Below are 13832 nucleotides of genomic sequence, written 5' to 3'. Positions count from 1 at the left end.
ATAGGCTTATTTCAGCAACTTAGACTTATTCAATAGGCCTATTAAATAGGCTTATTAAATAGGCTTATTTCAGCAACTTAGACTTATTAAAAAGGCCTATTAAATAGGCTTATTAAATAGACTTATTAAATAGGCTCATTAAATAGGCTTATTAAATAGGCTTATTAAAAAGACATTAAATAAGCTCAATAAATAGGCTTATTAAATAGGCTTATTAAATAGGCTTATTAAATAGACTTATTAAATCGGCTTATTAAATAGGCTTATTAAAAAGGCTTATTAAATAGACTTATTAAATAGGCTCATTAAATACTTATTAAATAGGCTTATTAAATAGACTTATTAAATAGGCTTATTAAAAAGGCTTATTAAATAGACTTATTAAATAGGCTCATTAAATACTTATTAAATATGTTTATTAAATAGGCGTATTAAATAGGCTTATTAAATAGACTTATTAAATAGGCTTATTAAATAGACTTTTTAAATAGGCTTATTAAAAATGCTCATTAAATACTTATTAAATGTGTTTATTAAATAGGCATATTAAATAGGCTTATTAAATAGGCTTATTAAATAGGCTTATTAAATAGACTTATTAAAGAGCCTTATTAAATAGGCTTATTTCAGCAACTTATGCTTATTAAATAGCCTTATTAAACAGGTTTATTTCAGCAACTTAGGCTTATTAAATAGCATTTTAAATAGGTTTATTTCAGCAACTTAGACGTATTAAATATACCTTTTTAAATAGGCTTAGTTCAGAAACTCAGGCTTATTAAATAGTCTTATTTCAGCAACTTAGGCTCATTAAATAGCCTTATTAAATAGGCTTATTTCAGCAACTTAGGCTTATTAAATAGGCTTATTTCAGCAACTTAGACTTATTAAATAGCCTTATTTCAGCAACTTTGGCTTATTAAATAGCCTTATTTCAGAAACTTAGACTTATTAAATAGGCTTATTCAGCAACTTAGGCTTATTAAATAGCCTTATTAAATAGGCTTATTTCAGCAACTTAGACTTATTAAATAGGTTTATTCAGCAACTTAGGCTTATTAAATAGGCTTATTCAGCAACTTAGGCTTATTAAATAGGCTTATTTCAGCAACTTAGGCTTATTAAATAGGCTCATTCAGAAACTTAGGCTTATTAAATAGGCTTATTTCAGCAACTTAGACTTATTAAATAGGCCTATTAAATAGACTGATTAAATAGGCTCATTAAATACTTATTAAATAGGCTTATTAAATAGACTTATTAAATAGGCTCAATAAAGAGGCTTATTAAATAGGCTTATTAAATAGACTTATTAAATAGGCTCAATAAATAGGCTTATTAAATAGGCTTATTAAATACGCTCATTAAATAGGCGTATTAAATAGACTTATTAAATAGGCTCAATAAATAGGCTTATTAAATAGGCTTATTAAATAGTCTTATTAAATAGGCTCAATAAATAGGCTTATTAAATAGGCTCAATAAATAGGCTTATTAAATAGGCTCATTAAATACTTATTAAATAGGCTTATTAAAATGGCTTATTAAATAGACTTAATACATAGGCTCATTAAATACTTATTAAATAGGTGTATTAAATAGGCGTATTAAATAAGCTTATTAATAGGCATATTAAATAGGCTTATTAAATAGGCTTATTAAATAGACTTATTAAATAGGCTTATTAAAAAGGCTTATTAAATAGACTTAATACATAGGCTCATTAAATACTTATTAAATAGGTGTATTAAATAGGCATATTAAATAGCCTTATTAATAGGCGTATTAAATAGGCTTATTAAATAGGCTTATAGTGTATAGTGTAGTGTATAGTGTAGTGTATAGTGTAGTGTATAGTGTCGTGTATAGTGTAGTGTATAGTAGTGTAGTGTATAGTAGTGTAGTGTATAGTGTAGTGTATAGTGTAGTGTATAGTTACGGTGCTACTCACCAAGGCTGTGGTTGCCACGCAGCACCTGGGAAGGGGGGCGGAGGAGAGGTGACAATGAGACAGTGGCTAGAATATGTTGTCTACCTCACCTGCTACGGAGGCCCATCGACTCACCCAGAGACTCACACAGAGACTCACACAGAGACTCACACAGACACCCATAGACTCACACAAACACCCATAGACACACAAACACTCATAGACTCACACAGAGACTCACACAAACACCCATAGACTCACACAGAGACCCACAGACTCACACAGAGATTCACACAAACACCCATAGACTCACACAAACACCCATAGACTCACACAGAGACTCACACAAACACCCATAGACTCACACAAACACCCATAGACTCACACAGAGACTCACACAGACACCCATAGACTCACACAAACACCCATAGACTCACACAGAGACCCACAGACTCACACAGAGACTCACACAAACACCCATAGACTCACACAAACACCCATAGACTCACACAGAGACCCACAGACTCACACAGAGACTCACACAAACACCCATAGACTCACATAAACACCCATAGACTGACACAGAGACTCACACAAACACCCATAGACAAACAAACACCCATAGACTCACACATAGACTGACACAAACACCCATAGACTTACACAAACACCCATAGACTGACATAGAGAATCAAATAGACACCCATATACTCACACAAACCCCCATAGACTGACATAGAGACTCACACAGACACCCATAGACTTACACAGAGACTCACACAGACACCCATAGACTCACACAAACACCCATAGACTGACATACTCACACAGACACCTATAGACTCACACAGACACCCATAGACTGCCACAGAGACTCATGCAGACACCCATAGACTGACACAGAGACTCACACAGACACCCAGAGACTCACACAAAAAGCTCACCGAGATCCACACTCACACAGAGACCCAGAGACTCCGAGACCCATACACACTCACACACAAACACCTATACACTCACACACACATAGACACAAACATCTGCACACCTACAACTCAACAACAACATTAAGTGGCGGTGACGTCACCACGACGCTTGTGCCAGGCTATGTGCACGTTGAAGCCACGTGAAGTGTCGAACGCCCGCTGACAGGAAGTCACAGGGCAGACCCAGGTGCCACGGGTCGACTGACTGAGATGACTGGCTGATGCACCACCTGTGCCCCCTACTGTGCCAACTTGCTGTGCTTTAGCCAACCCAGCGCTCCGCTTTGTTGTGAGCGTTGTTGTTGGAGCTCATCATCCTCCTGTACCACATCAATCAATCTCTTCTCTAGCCCGTGCATCGCCCGGTTAGCCCCCTCGAACCGGACAAACAAAAGCTGTTTGGGCATGCGGTGGCTGTGCATGCAGGCTACATGACCCAGCCAACGCAGCCTTGCCTACCGGAGGAGCTCACCGATGGGGCTTTGTCCAGAAATTTCAAGGATAAGTGAGCTCCTCACACAACCCAGCCTAGTTAAACCCAGGATGGATCATAGGCAGGCCAGTCTAAATGTTTCTAACTGGCAAAGATGTTCCATTAGGGGGGACCACGTTTCGCAAGCATAGAGAAGGGAGAGAATGACCGTGGCTGAGAAGACCCGAAGCTTCGTGCGGAGCGACAGACCAGGTAGCTTCCACACAGCGTTACGCAACCTATTAAAAGATAATGCCGCTCAACTGATTTGGAGACCGCTGCTGTTTAACCGGAGCCGGTCATGAGCACACTGGTCGGGTATGGGAAACTCTCCACTCTCTCCACAACTGCCCTATCACCAATTGGGTTGTGGGGGTTGAGTGCCCGATGGTACAAAATACCCTGGCAGGTGCATAGTTTTAGTGGGGCTGATGGTAAGTCCTCACCTCTTAGTGGCAAGCTCCAGTTTCAGCAGCAGCGCCTCCAACTCCTCCGCAATTACCAGATCATCGGCATACATAACATGGTTGAGCAATAGGGAGCCACCCGGGCATCGATCAGCCTCCCATTGTATCTGTACCAGATGAAAATTCCTCCGGTATAGCTATTGAAGGCTTCGCGAATTATGTGGTCGAAATAGATGTTAAATAATGTCGAAGCCAAATGACATCCCTCTCGCACCCCAAAGTGAGCAGGGAATGGATCCGACTCCCGGCCACGTAAATTTACCCAGGCCCGCTCACTATCTTGAAGGTCCTTAATGATCGTGAGCAGCGGGTCAGGGACTCCAAAAGCACGAAGACCAACCCAGAGCCAGGCCTACTGATGGTATCATAGGCCTTGACCAGGTCAATAAAGCAGAGATGTAGGTCTTGCTGGAATTCCCTACACCTCTGCTTTAGCAGACGGAAAGAAAATATGGCATCTGTGCAGCAACGCCCTTTCCTAAAACCACATTGGAGCTCCGCAAGCCTCTCCTCAGCGTACCTGGCAAAGCGATGTTAAATCATTCTTGTCAGGACCTTTCCAGGCACACTGAGGAGTGATATGCCCCTGTCGTTGTTACAGTCTGTGCGGTCCCCTTACTACAAAGTGGGGGACCACCAGGGCATCCTTCAAATCCTGCAGAACCCATCCAGTGGTCCAGACTGTTGTTATGATGTCATGTAGGGCAGTCTATGCACAAATGCCACCATCCCTCAGCATTTTGCTTGGGAGATCATCTCTGCCCGGTGCCTTTCCTGGTCTCAGGCTCTGGATCGCCTTCAGTACTTCCTCAACAGATGGCACCTCAGCCAGCCACTCACAGGGGGTGACTTCTGCTTCCAATATTTGCGGCACCTCAGCCTCAGCAGGGTCATCCCCACTTTGTCCCATGATGTTTTCCAGGCCGAGGGATTTCACCTTCCCCAGGACCTCACAGAAATGCTCAGCAAATCTGAAAACCTGTTCCTGGGGGTTGGAGATTGGATCACCGTTTTTTTCCCCTAATGATGGTAATAGGTGTGCCGCTGCAGGTTACTTTTTGATGGAATTAAAGAGCGATTTGTGATCACGGGCCATTGAGGCAGATTCCATCTCCTCAAAAACCCACGTCCACCACCCATCCTTGCAGCGCCTCACAGTTCTCCGAACCTCCGAGAGAAGGCTGCGGCCAGCCTCCTCATTCTCTGACGTGGAATGCTGTAGACAATGAGAGGGGACCTGTCGCTTTTTCTCAGCCAGCCTGAACTTGTCCTCTGTCAGCCAGGGTCTCTGAGGAGGTGTGGACCGCGTACCCAAAGCAGCCATTGCAGCTGCATGAGTCACAGTCCTAAACCTCGCCCATTTACCCTCGACATCTGGAGGAGTGAGGGACGATGCCAACCCCAGCCGCAAGCGATGATGAAATTCTCGCTTGCAACTTTCATCAACTAGTTGAGACCAGGCCGCCTTAGGTTGAAATGGGGTCCTGGGTGTACACCCACCACCGGAGTGGAAGAATGGCAGGCGCATCTTACAGATGACAAGTCGATGGTCAGTCGGCAGATCAGCTCCACGGTAGGTCCTGGTATGAAGGACATCGGCCCGCATCCGCTGTTCTGTCACTATGTAGTCCAGCAGATGTTCTTGCTTGGACCCGGCATGCATCCATGATGTTGTGTGGATGCGCCGATGCCGGAACAGCGTGTTGGTAATTACAAGCCCATGGGCTCCACAAAAATAGCAGCCTCCTACCGTTGTTATTGAGCTGATCTGGCCCATGCCTTCCAATCACCCCAGACCAGGTGCCAGCATCATGACCAACTCGGGCATTGAAGTCACCAAACAAGACGACTCTATCCCGAGGGGCCACTTTAGCCAGCACCTGTTACAGGAGGTCATAGAAGGCATCTGACTCATCGACCTTGCCTGCATCCTCCCAAAAGATGTCCGTCTTCGGTGGGGGCTTAAGTAACCACGACCACCACTCCTCGCCTCTGGTTGATGGGAAGGCGAGCCCAAAGTAGCCTGGGGCTTACAGCTTCCCACACCACACAACAACAACCGCCATTCGCCACTAAGTGGTGGTGACATGACCACGACGCTTGTGCCAAGCTATGTGCACCCTGAGGCCATGTGAAGTGGCGAATGCCCACTGGCAGGAGGTCACGGGGCAGACCCAGGTGCCACAGGTCAACTGACTGAGATGACTGGCTGATGCACCACCTGTGCCCCCTACTGTGCCAACCTGCTGTGCTTTAGCCACCCGGCACTCCGCTCGTTGTTGTGAGCGTCGCTCCTCCGCCCTCCGTTGTTGTTGGAGGGCGACTACCTCCAACTGCCCAGTAGCATCCTTCACGAGCCTCCTCCACAGAGGCCGATCTTGACACCGCTGGTACCAGTCATCGGCAAGTCCACTCAGCTCCACGTCCTCCTGTACTACATCACTCCATCTCTTCTCTAGCCCGAGCCGCGCCCGCTTAGCCCCCTCAATCCAGCCGAACAAAAGCTGTTTCGGCATGCGTTGGCTGGGCATGCGGGCTTACATGACCCAGCAATCGCAGCCTTGCCCGCCGGAGGAGCTCACCGATGGGACTTTGTCCAGATCTTTCAAGGATTTGTGAGCTCCTCACACAATCCAGTCTGGTTAAACCCAGGATGGATCGTAGGCAGGCCAGCCTAAATGTTTCTAACCGGCGAAGATGTTCCATTAGGGGGGTCCACGAAACCACGAGTTAAACCACACCACACACACACACATACACACAAACACCTACACACCACACACACACAAACACCTACACACTCACACACCTACACACAAACACCTACACACACACACACCTACACACTCACACACCTACACACTCACACACCTACACACACACACGTGGGTGAGTGTGTGCGTCCTGACCCTCACCTCTTCCTCCTCACCCTCCTCCTCTTCCTCCTCCTCCTCCTCCTCCATTTTCTCACCAGCAACACCATCACTACCACCATCACCACCATCACCCCCACCATCATCACCACCACCACCATCACCACCAGCACCACCACCAGCACCACCACCATCACCACCATCACCCCCACCATCACCACCAGCACCACCACCAGCACCACCACTACCACCACCACCAACACCACCATCACCACCACCACTACCACCATCACCACCACTACCACCACTTCCACCACCACCACCATCACCACCACCACCACCATCACCACCACCATCACCACCAGCACCACCACCAGCACCACCATCACCACCAGCACCACAACTACCACCAGCACCACCACTACTACCATCACCACCACCAACACCACCATCACCACCACCACTACCACCATCACCACCACTACCACCACTTCCACCACCACCACCACCACCATCACCACCACCACCACCACTTCCACCATCACCACCATCACCGGCGCCAGCTCCTCTTCCACGTGCAGGCGTCTCGGCCTCCCCCGTACAGTGGCGGCAGTGGACCTGTGGGAGGCAGAGAGACGAGGGCTGGTGCCCAGCGCTCCTCAGTGTGACCACTACCGCCATCGCCACCACCATCGCCACCACCGTCACCACCATCGGCATCGCCACCACCGATATCATCACCACCATCGCCACTATCGTCACCATCACCACCACCACCACCCCGACCACCACCACCGTGGTGGGTCACACACACCCCCACACAGACACAGACACACACACAGGGTCACACACACAGGCACCAACCCACACACACCCACACACACACAGGGTCACACACACAGGCACCAACCCACACACACACACAGGGTCACACACACAGGCACCAACCCACACACACACAGGGTCACACACACAGGCACCAACCCACACACCCCCACACACACACAGTCACATACACCCACAGGGTCACAACAACCGCCATTCGCCACTAAGTGGCGGCGACATAACTTCGTGGCTACGTGACGTCACCACGACGCTTGTGCCAGGCTATGTGCACCTTGAGGCCACGTGAAGTGTCCAACGCCCGCTGGCAGGAGGTGCCGAGCCCGTTTAGCCCCCTCGATCCGGCCGAACAAAAGCTGTTTGGGCATGCGGTGGCTGGGCATGCGGCTACATGACCCAGCCAACGCAGCCTTGCCTGCCGGTGAAGCTCACAGATGGGACCTTGCCCAGATCTTTTAAAGGATTTGTGAGCTCCTAACACAATCCAGCCAGGTTAAACCCAGGATGGATCGTAGGCAGGCCAGCCTAAGTGTTTATAACCGGCGAAGATGTTCCGTTAGGGGGGTCCACGTTTCGCAAGCGTAGAGAAGGGAGGGAAAGACCGTGGCCGAGGAGACAACCCCCTACATCCTCGTGGTGCCGGACGGGCAATGCTGTCGTGGACAGTGCTGTGGGGGGAGGGCCAATTCCGATTGGCTTTTCCCCTCAAGGCGTTTGTAGCTACCACAGCGGCTAAATGGGGGCTCTGGATGGGTGCGAGGGGCTGGTAACCCCTCCACCTTCAATAAATTACCACAAAATCACGTGACAAAATATATCTAACAGACACACACACACAGGGTCAACAACAACAACAACCGCCATTCGCCACTAAGTGGCGGTGATGTCACCACGATGCTTGTGCCAGGCAGGGTCACACACACACACACCCCCACACACACACAGGGTCACACACACACAGGGTCACACACACAGGGTCACACACACAGTCACACACACCCACGCAGGGTCACAAACACACACACAGGGTCACACACACACAGACAACCACCCACACACACACACACAGGGTCACACACACGTAGTGTCACACACACCCGCACACACCCCCACACACACCCAGGGTCACAAACACACCCCCACATACACACAGGGTCACACACACACGCACACACCCCCACACACACGTAGTGTCACACACACACAGGGTCACACACACACAGGGTCACACACACACAGGGTCACACACACACACACACAGGGTCACAAACACACCCCCACATACACACAGGGTCACACACACACGCACACACCCCCACACACACGTAGTGTCACACACACACAGGGTCACACACACACAGGGTCACACACACACACAGGGTCACACACACACAGGGTCACACACACACACACACACAGGGTCACAAACACACCCCCACATACACACAGGGTCACACACACGCACACACCCCCACACACACGTAGTGTCACACACACACAGGGTCACACACACACAGGGTCACACACACACAGGGTCACACACACACACACACAGGGTCACAAACACACCCCCACATACACACAGGGTCACACACACGCACACACCCCCACACACACGTAGTGTCACACACACACAGGGTCACACACACACAGGGTCACACACACACACACAGGGTCACACACACACAGGGTAACACACACACACAGGGTCACACACACACACAGGGTCACACACACACACACACAGGGTCACACACACACACCCCACACACACACCCCCACACCTGTGGGCACGCTGCAGACGGCGTGATCTGAGTCATCGTTCTCTTCCTCCTGCCGGAGACGGAGCTGTGGACAACCAGGGTGACAGTGAGACTCAGCCACAGTGACACTCACAGTGACACTCACAGTGACACTCAGCCACAGTGACACAGTGACACTCACAGTGACACTCAGCCACAGTGACACTCACAGTGACACTCACAGTGACACTCAGCCACAGTGACACTCACAGTGACACTCACAGTGACACAGCCACAGTGACACTCAGTGACACTCACAGTGACACTCAGCCACAGTGACACTCACAGTGACACAGTGACACTCACAGTGACACTCAAAGTGACACTCACAGTGACACTCACAGTGACACTCACAGTGACACTCACAGTGACACTCAGCCACAGTGACACTCAGCCACAGTGACACTCACAGTGACACTCACAGTGACACAGCCACAGTGACACTCAGTGACACTCACAGTGACACAGTGACACTCACAGTGACACTCAGCCACAGTGACACAGTGACACTCACAGTGACACTCAGCCACAGTGACACTCAGTGACACTCAGTCACAGTGACACTCACAGTGACACAGTGACACTCACCCACAGTGACACTCACAGTAACACAGTGACACTCACAGTGACACTCACAGTGACACTCAGCCACAGTGACACTCAGCCACAGTGACACTCACCGTGACACTCACAGTGACACAGCCACAGTGACACTCAGTGACACTCACAGTGACACTCAGCCACAGTGACACTCACAGTGACACTCACAGTGACACTCACAGTAACACTCACAGTGACACTCAAAGTGACACTCACAGTGACACTCACAGTGACACTCAGCCACAGTGACACTCACAGTGACACTCACAGTGACACTCAGCCACAGTGACACTCACAGTGACACTCACAGTGACACTCAGCCACAGTGACACTCACAGTGACACTCACAGTGACACTCAGCCACAGTGACACTCACAGTGACACAGCCACAGTGACACTCAGTGACACTCACAGTGACACTCAGCCACAGTGACACTCACAGTGACACTCACAGTGACACTCACAGTGACACTCAAAGTGACACTCACAGTGACACTCACAGTGACACTCAGCCACAGTGACACTCACAGTGACACTCACAGTGACACTCAGCCACAGTGACACTCACAGTGACACTCACAGTGACACTCAGCCACAGTGACACTCAGTGACACTCAGTCACAGTGACACTCACAGTGACACTCACAGTGACACCCACAGTGACACTCACAGTGACACTCACAGTAACACTCACAGTGACACTCACAGTGACACTCACAGTGACACTCACCCACAGTGACACTCACAGTGACACTCACACACAGTGACACTCACCCACAGTGACACTCACCCACAGTGACACTCAGTGACACTCACCCACAGTGACACTCACAGTGACACCCACAGTGACACCCACAGTGACACTCACAGTGACACTCACAGTGACACTCACCCACAGTGACACTCACAGTGACACTCACAGTGACACTCAGTGACACTCATACACAGTGACACTCACCCACAGTGACACTCACTCACAGTGACACTCACAGTGACACTCACAGTGCCACTCACAGTGACACTCACCCACAGTGACACTCACAGTGACACTCACCCACAGTGACACTCACCCACAGTGACACTCACAGTGACACCCACAGTGACACCCACAGTAACACCCAAAGTGACACTCAGTGACACCCACAGTGACACTCACAGTGACACTCACCCACAGTGACACTCAGTGACACCCACAGTGACACTCACAGTGACACTCATCCACAGTGACACTCACAGTGACACTCACCCACAGTGACACTCACAGTGACACTCACAGTGACACCCACAGTGACACCCACAGTAACACCCACAGTGACACTCAGTGACACCCACAGTGACACTCACCCACAAAGACACCCAAAGTGTCATGCTGCTGACAGTTGGGCTACATTAACATAAGCTGCCCCGCTTATCCTGCTGACACCTGGGCTACATTAACATAAGCTGCCCCGCCCATGCTGCTGACACCTGGGCTACATTAACATAAGCTGCCCCGCCCATGCTGCTGACGACACTTGGGCCACGCCCATTTTCAACCTTTATAAACAGTTTGCCTTTAGAGGCTGACCCCCTTTGCCTGATGTGTGTACACACACATTCTCTGGAAAGAACCAGAGAATGTGTGTGTAAGTGTGTGTGTGTAAGTGTGTGTGTGTAAGTGTGTGTGTGTAAGTGTGTGTAAGTGTGCGTAAGTGTGTGTGTAAGTGTGTGTAAGTGTATGTGTGTGTGTGTGTTGGTGTGTGTGTGTAAGTGTGTGTAAGTGTGTGTGTAAGTGTGTGTTGGTGTGTGTACGTAAGTGTGTGTGTGTGTAAGTGTGTGTAAGTGTGCGTAAGTGTATGTAAGTGTGTGTGTAAGTGTGTGTAAGTGTGTGTGTGTAAGTGTGTGTGTGTAAGTGTGTGTGTGTAAGTGTGTGTAAGTTCGTGTGTGTAAGTGTGTGTTGGTGTGTGTACGTAAGTGTGTGTGTGTAAGTGTGTGTAAGTGTGCGTTAGTGTATGTAAGTGTGTGTGTAAGTGTGTGTAAGTGTGTGTGTAAGTGTGTGTAAGTGTGTGTGTAAGTGTGTGTGTGTAAGTGTGTGTGTGTAAGTGTGTGTAAGTTTGTGTGTGTAAGTGTGTGTTGGTGTGTGTACGTAAGTGTGTGTGTGTAAGTGTGTGTAAGTGTGCGTAAGTGTATGTAAGTGTGTGTGTAAGTGTGTGTAAGTGTGTGTAAGTGTAAGTGTGTGTAAGTGTATGTGTGTGTTGGTGTGTGTAAGTGTGTGTAAGTGTGTGTGTGTAAGTGTGTGTAAGTGTGTGTACGTAAGTGTGTGTGTGTAAGTGTGTGTAAGTGTGCGTAAGTGTATGTAAGTGTGTGTAAGTGTGTGGAAGTGTGTGGAAGTGTGTGTAAGTGTAAGTGTGTGTAAGTGTATGTGTGTAAGTGTGTGTGTTGGTGTGTGTGTGTAAGTGTGTGTAAGTGTGTGTGTGTGTGTGTAAGTGTGTGTACGTAAGTGTGTGTGTGTAAGTGTGTGTGTGTAAGTGTGTGTGTGTAAGTGTATGTAAGTGTGTCTGTAAGTGTGTGTGTAAGTGTGTGTAAGTGTGTGTAAGTGTGCGTGTGTAAGTGTGTGTGTGTTGGTGTGTGTGTGTAAGTGTGTGTAAGTGTGTGTGTGTAAGTGTGTGTTGGTGTGTGTACGTAAGTGTGTGTGTGTGTAAGTGTGTAAGTGTGTGTGTGTGTAAGTGTACCTCTGGTGTTGCCGTTTGCGCGTCTTCTCCGGCACTGTGGGGACGGAGCTGTCAGAGTCCTCGTTCAATCCGGCACCACCACGGCCACCGTCACCGCGCTCACCACCGCCGTGACCGCCACGGCACTCAACACCACCACCACCACCACCATCGTCGTCATCGTCGTCGCCAATCCTGTCCATGTCGTCGGCGCTGTTGACGTCGCCGAAGCCAAAGCCATCAACGTTGCCGATGATGTCGCCGTAGGGGACGCCGACACCGTCGCAGTCGGCGCTCCTGTCGCTGAAGGCGACGCCGCCGGAGTCGCTGCAGTCGGCGCCGTCGGAATCGCCGAAGCCGTCGACGTCGCCAAACCTCACGCGGACGAAGTCGCTGAAGGCGGCGGCGACGGCCGCGGCCGCGTCGTTCGTGGCGGCGGCTCTGACGCCGCCGCCGGACGCAGAGCGGCGGCAGGGGCACGGTCCGACGCTGCCCTCGCTCGAGGCCATCCTGCAACCTGCACACACTGCGACCACCGCCGCCGTCACCACCACCACCACCACCACACGCACCACCGTCACCACCACCATAGACTCAACACTGTACCATAGACTCAACACTACACCATAGACTCAACACTGCACCATAGACTCAACACTGCACCATAGACTCAACACTGCACCATAGACAAACACTACACCATAGACTCAACACTACCCATAGACTCAACACTACCCATAGACTCAACACTGCACCATAGACTCAACACTGCACCATAGACTCAACACTGCACCATAGACTCACACTACACCATAGACTCAACACTGAACCATAGACTCAACACTGCACCATAGACAAACACTACACCATAGACTCAACACTACCCATAGACTCAACACTACCCATAGACTCAACACTGCACCATAGACTCAACACTGCACCATAGACTCAACACTGCACCATAGACTCACACTACACCATAGACTCAACACTGAACCATAGACTCAACACTGCACCATAGACAAACACTACACCATAGACTCAACACTACCCATAGACTCAACACTACCCATAGACTCAACACTGCACCATAGACTCAACACTGCACCATAGACTCAACACTGCACCATAGACTCACACTACACCATAGACTCAACACTGAACCATAG

The 13832-nt window shown here is 49.4% G+C and overlaps 1 protein-coding gene across 1 annotated transcript in view; it reads right to left on the bottom strand.

The window, feature by feature from the left end:
- Positions 1-13172, bottom strand: part of LOC142910916 (uncharacterized) — an 84441-nt gene extending 71269 nt beyond the window's left edge. Inside the window, exons 1-3 of the mRNA XM_076060169.1 lie at positions 12685-13172; positions 9356-9419; positions 6941-7346 (exon numbers count right to left, since the gene is read on the bottom strand). Coding sequence (XP_075916284.1) covers positions 6941-7346; positions 9356-9419; positions 12685-13172 — 958 coding nt within the window. The remainder of the gene's footprint in view (positions 1-6940; positions 7347-9355; positions 9420-12684) is intronic.
- Between the last annotated feature and the right edge of the window lie 660 nt (positions 13173-13832).

Source organism: Petromyzon marinus, unplaced genomic scaffold, assembly GCF_048934315.1.
Source record: "Petromyzon marinus isolate PM22_M1 ecotype Great Lakes invasive population unplaced genomic scaffold, UKy_Petmar_22M1.pri1.0 PM_G_Scaffold_162, whole genome shotgun sequence".
Classification (NCBI taxonomy): Eukaryota; Metazoa; Chordata; class Hyperoartia; order Petromyzontiformes; family Petromyzontidae; genus Petromyzon; species Petromyzon marinus.
The sequence above is the reverse complement of the archived record's forward strand: the minus strand, read 5'-3'. Positions and strand labels throughout refer to the sequence as shown.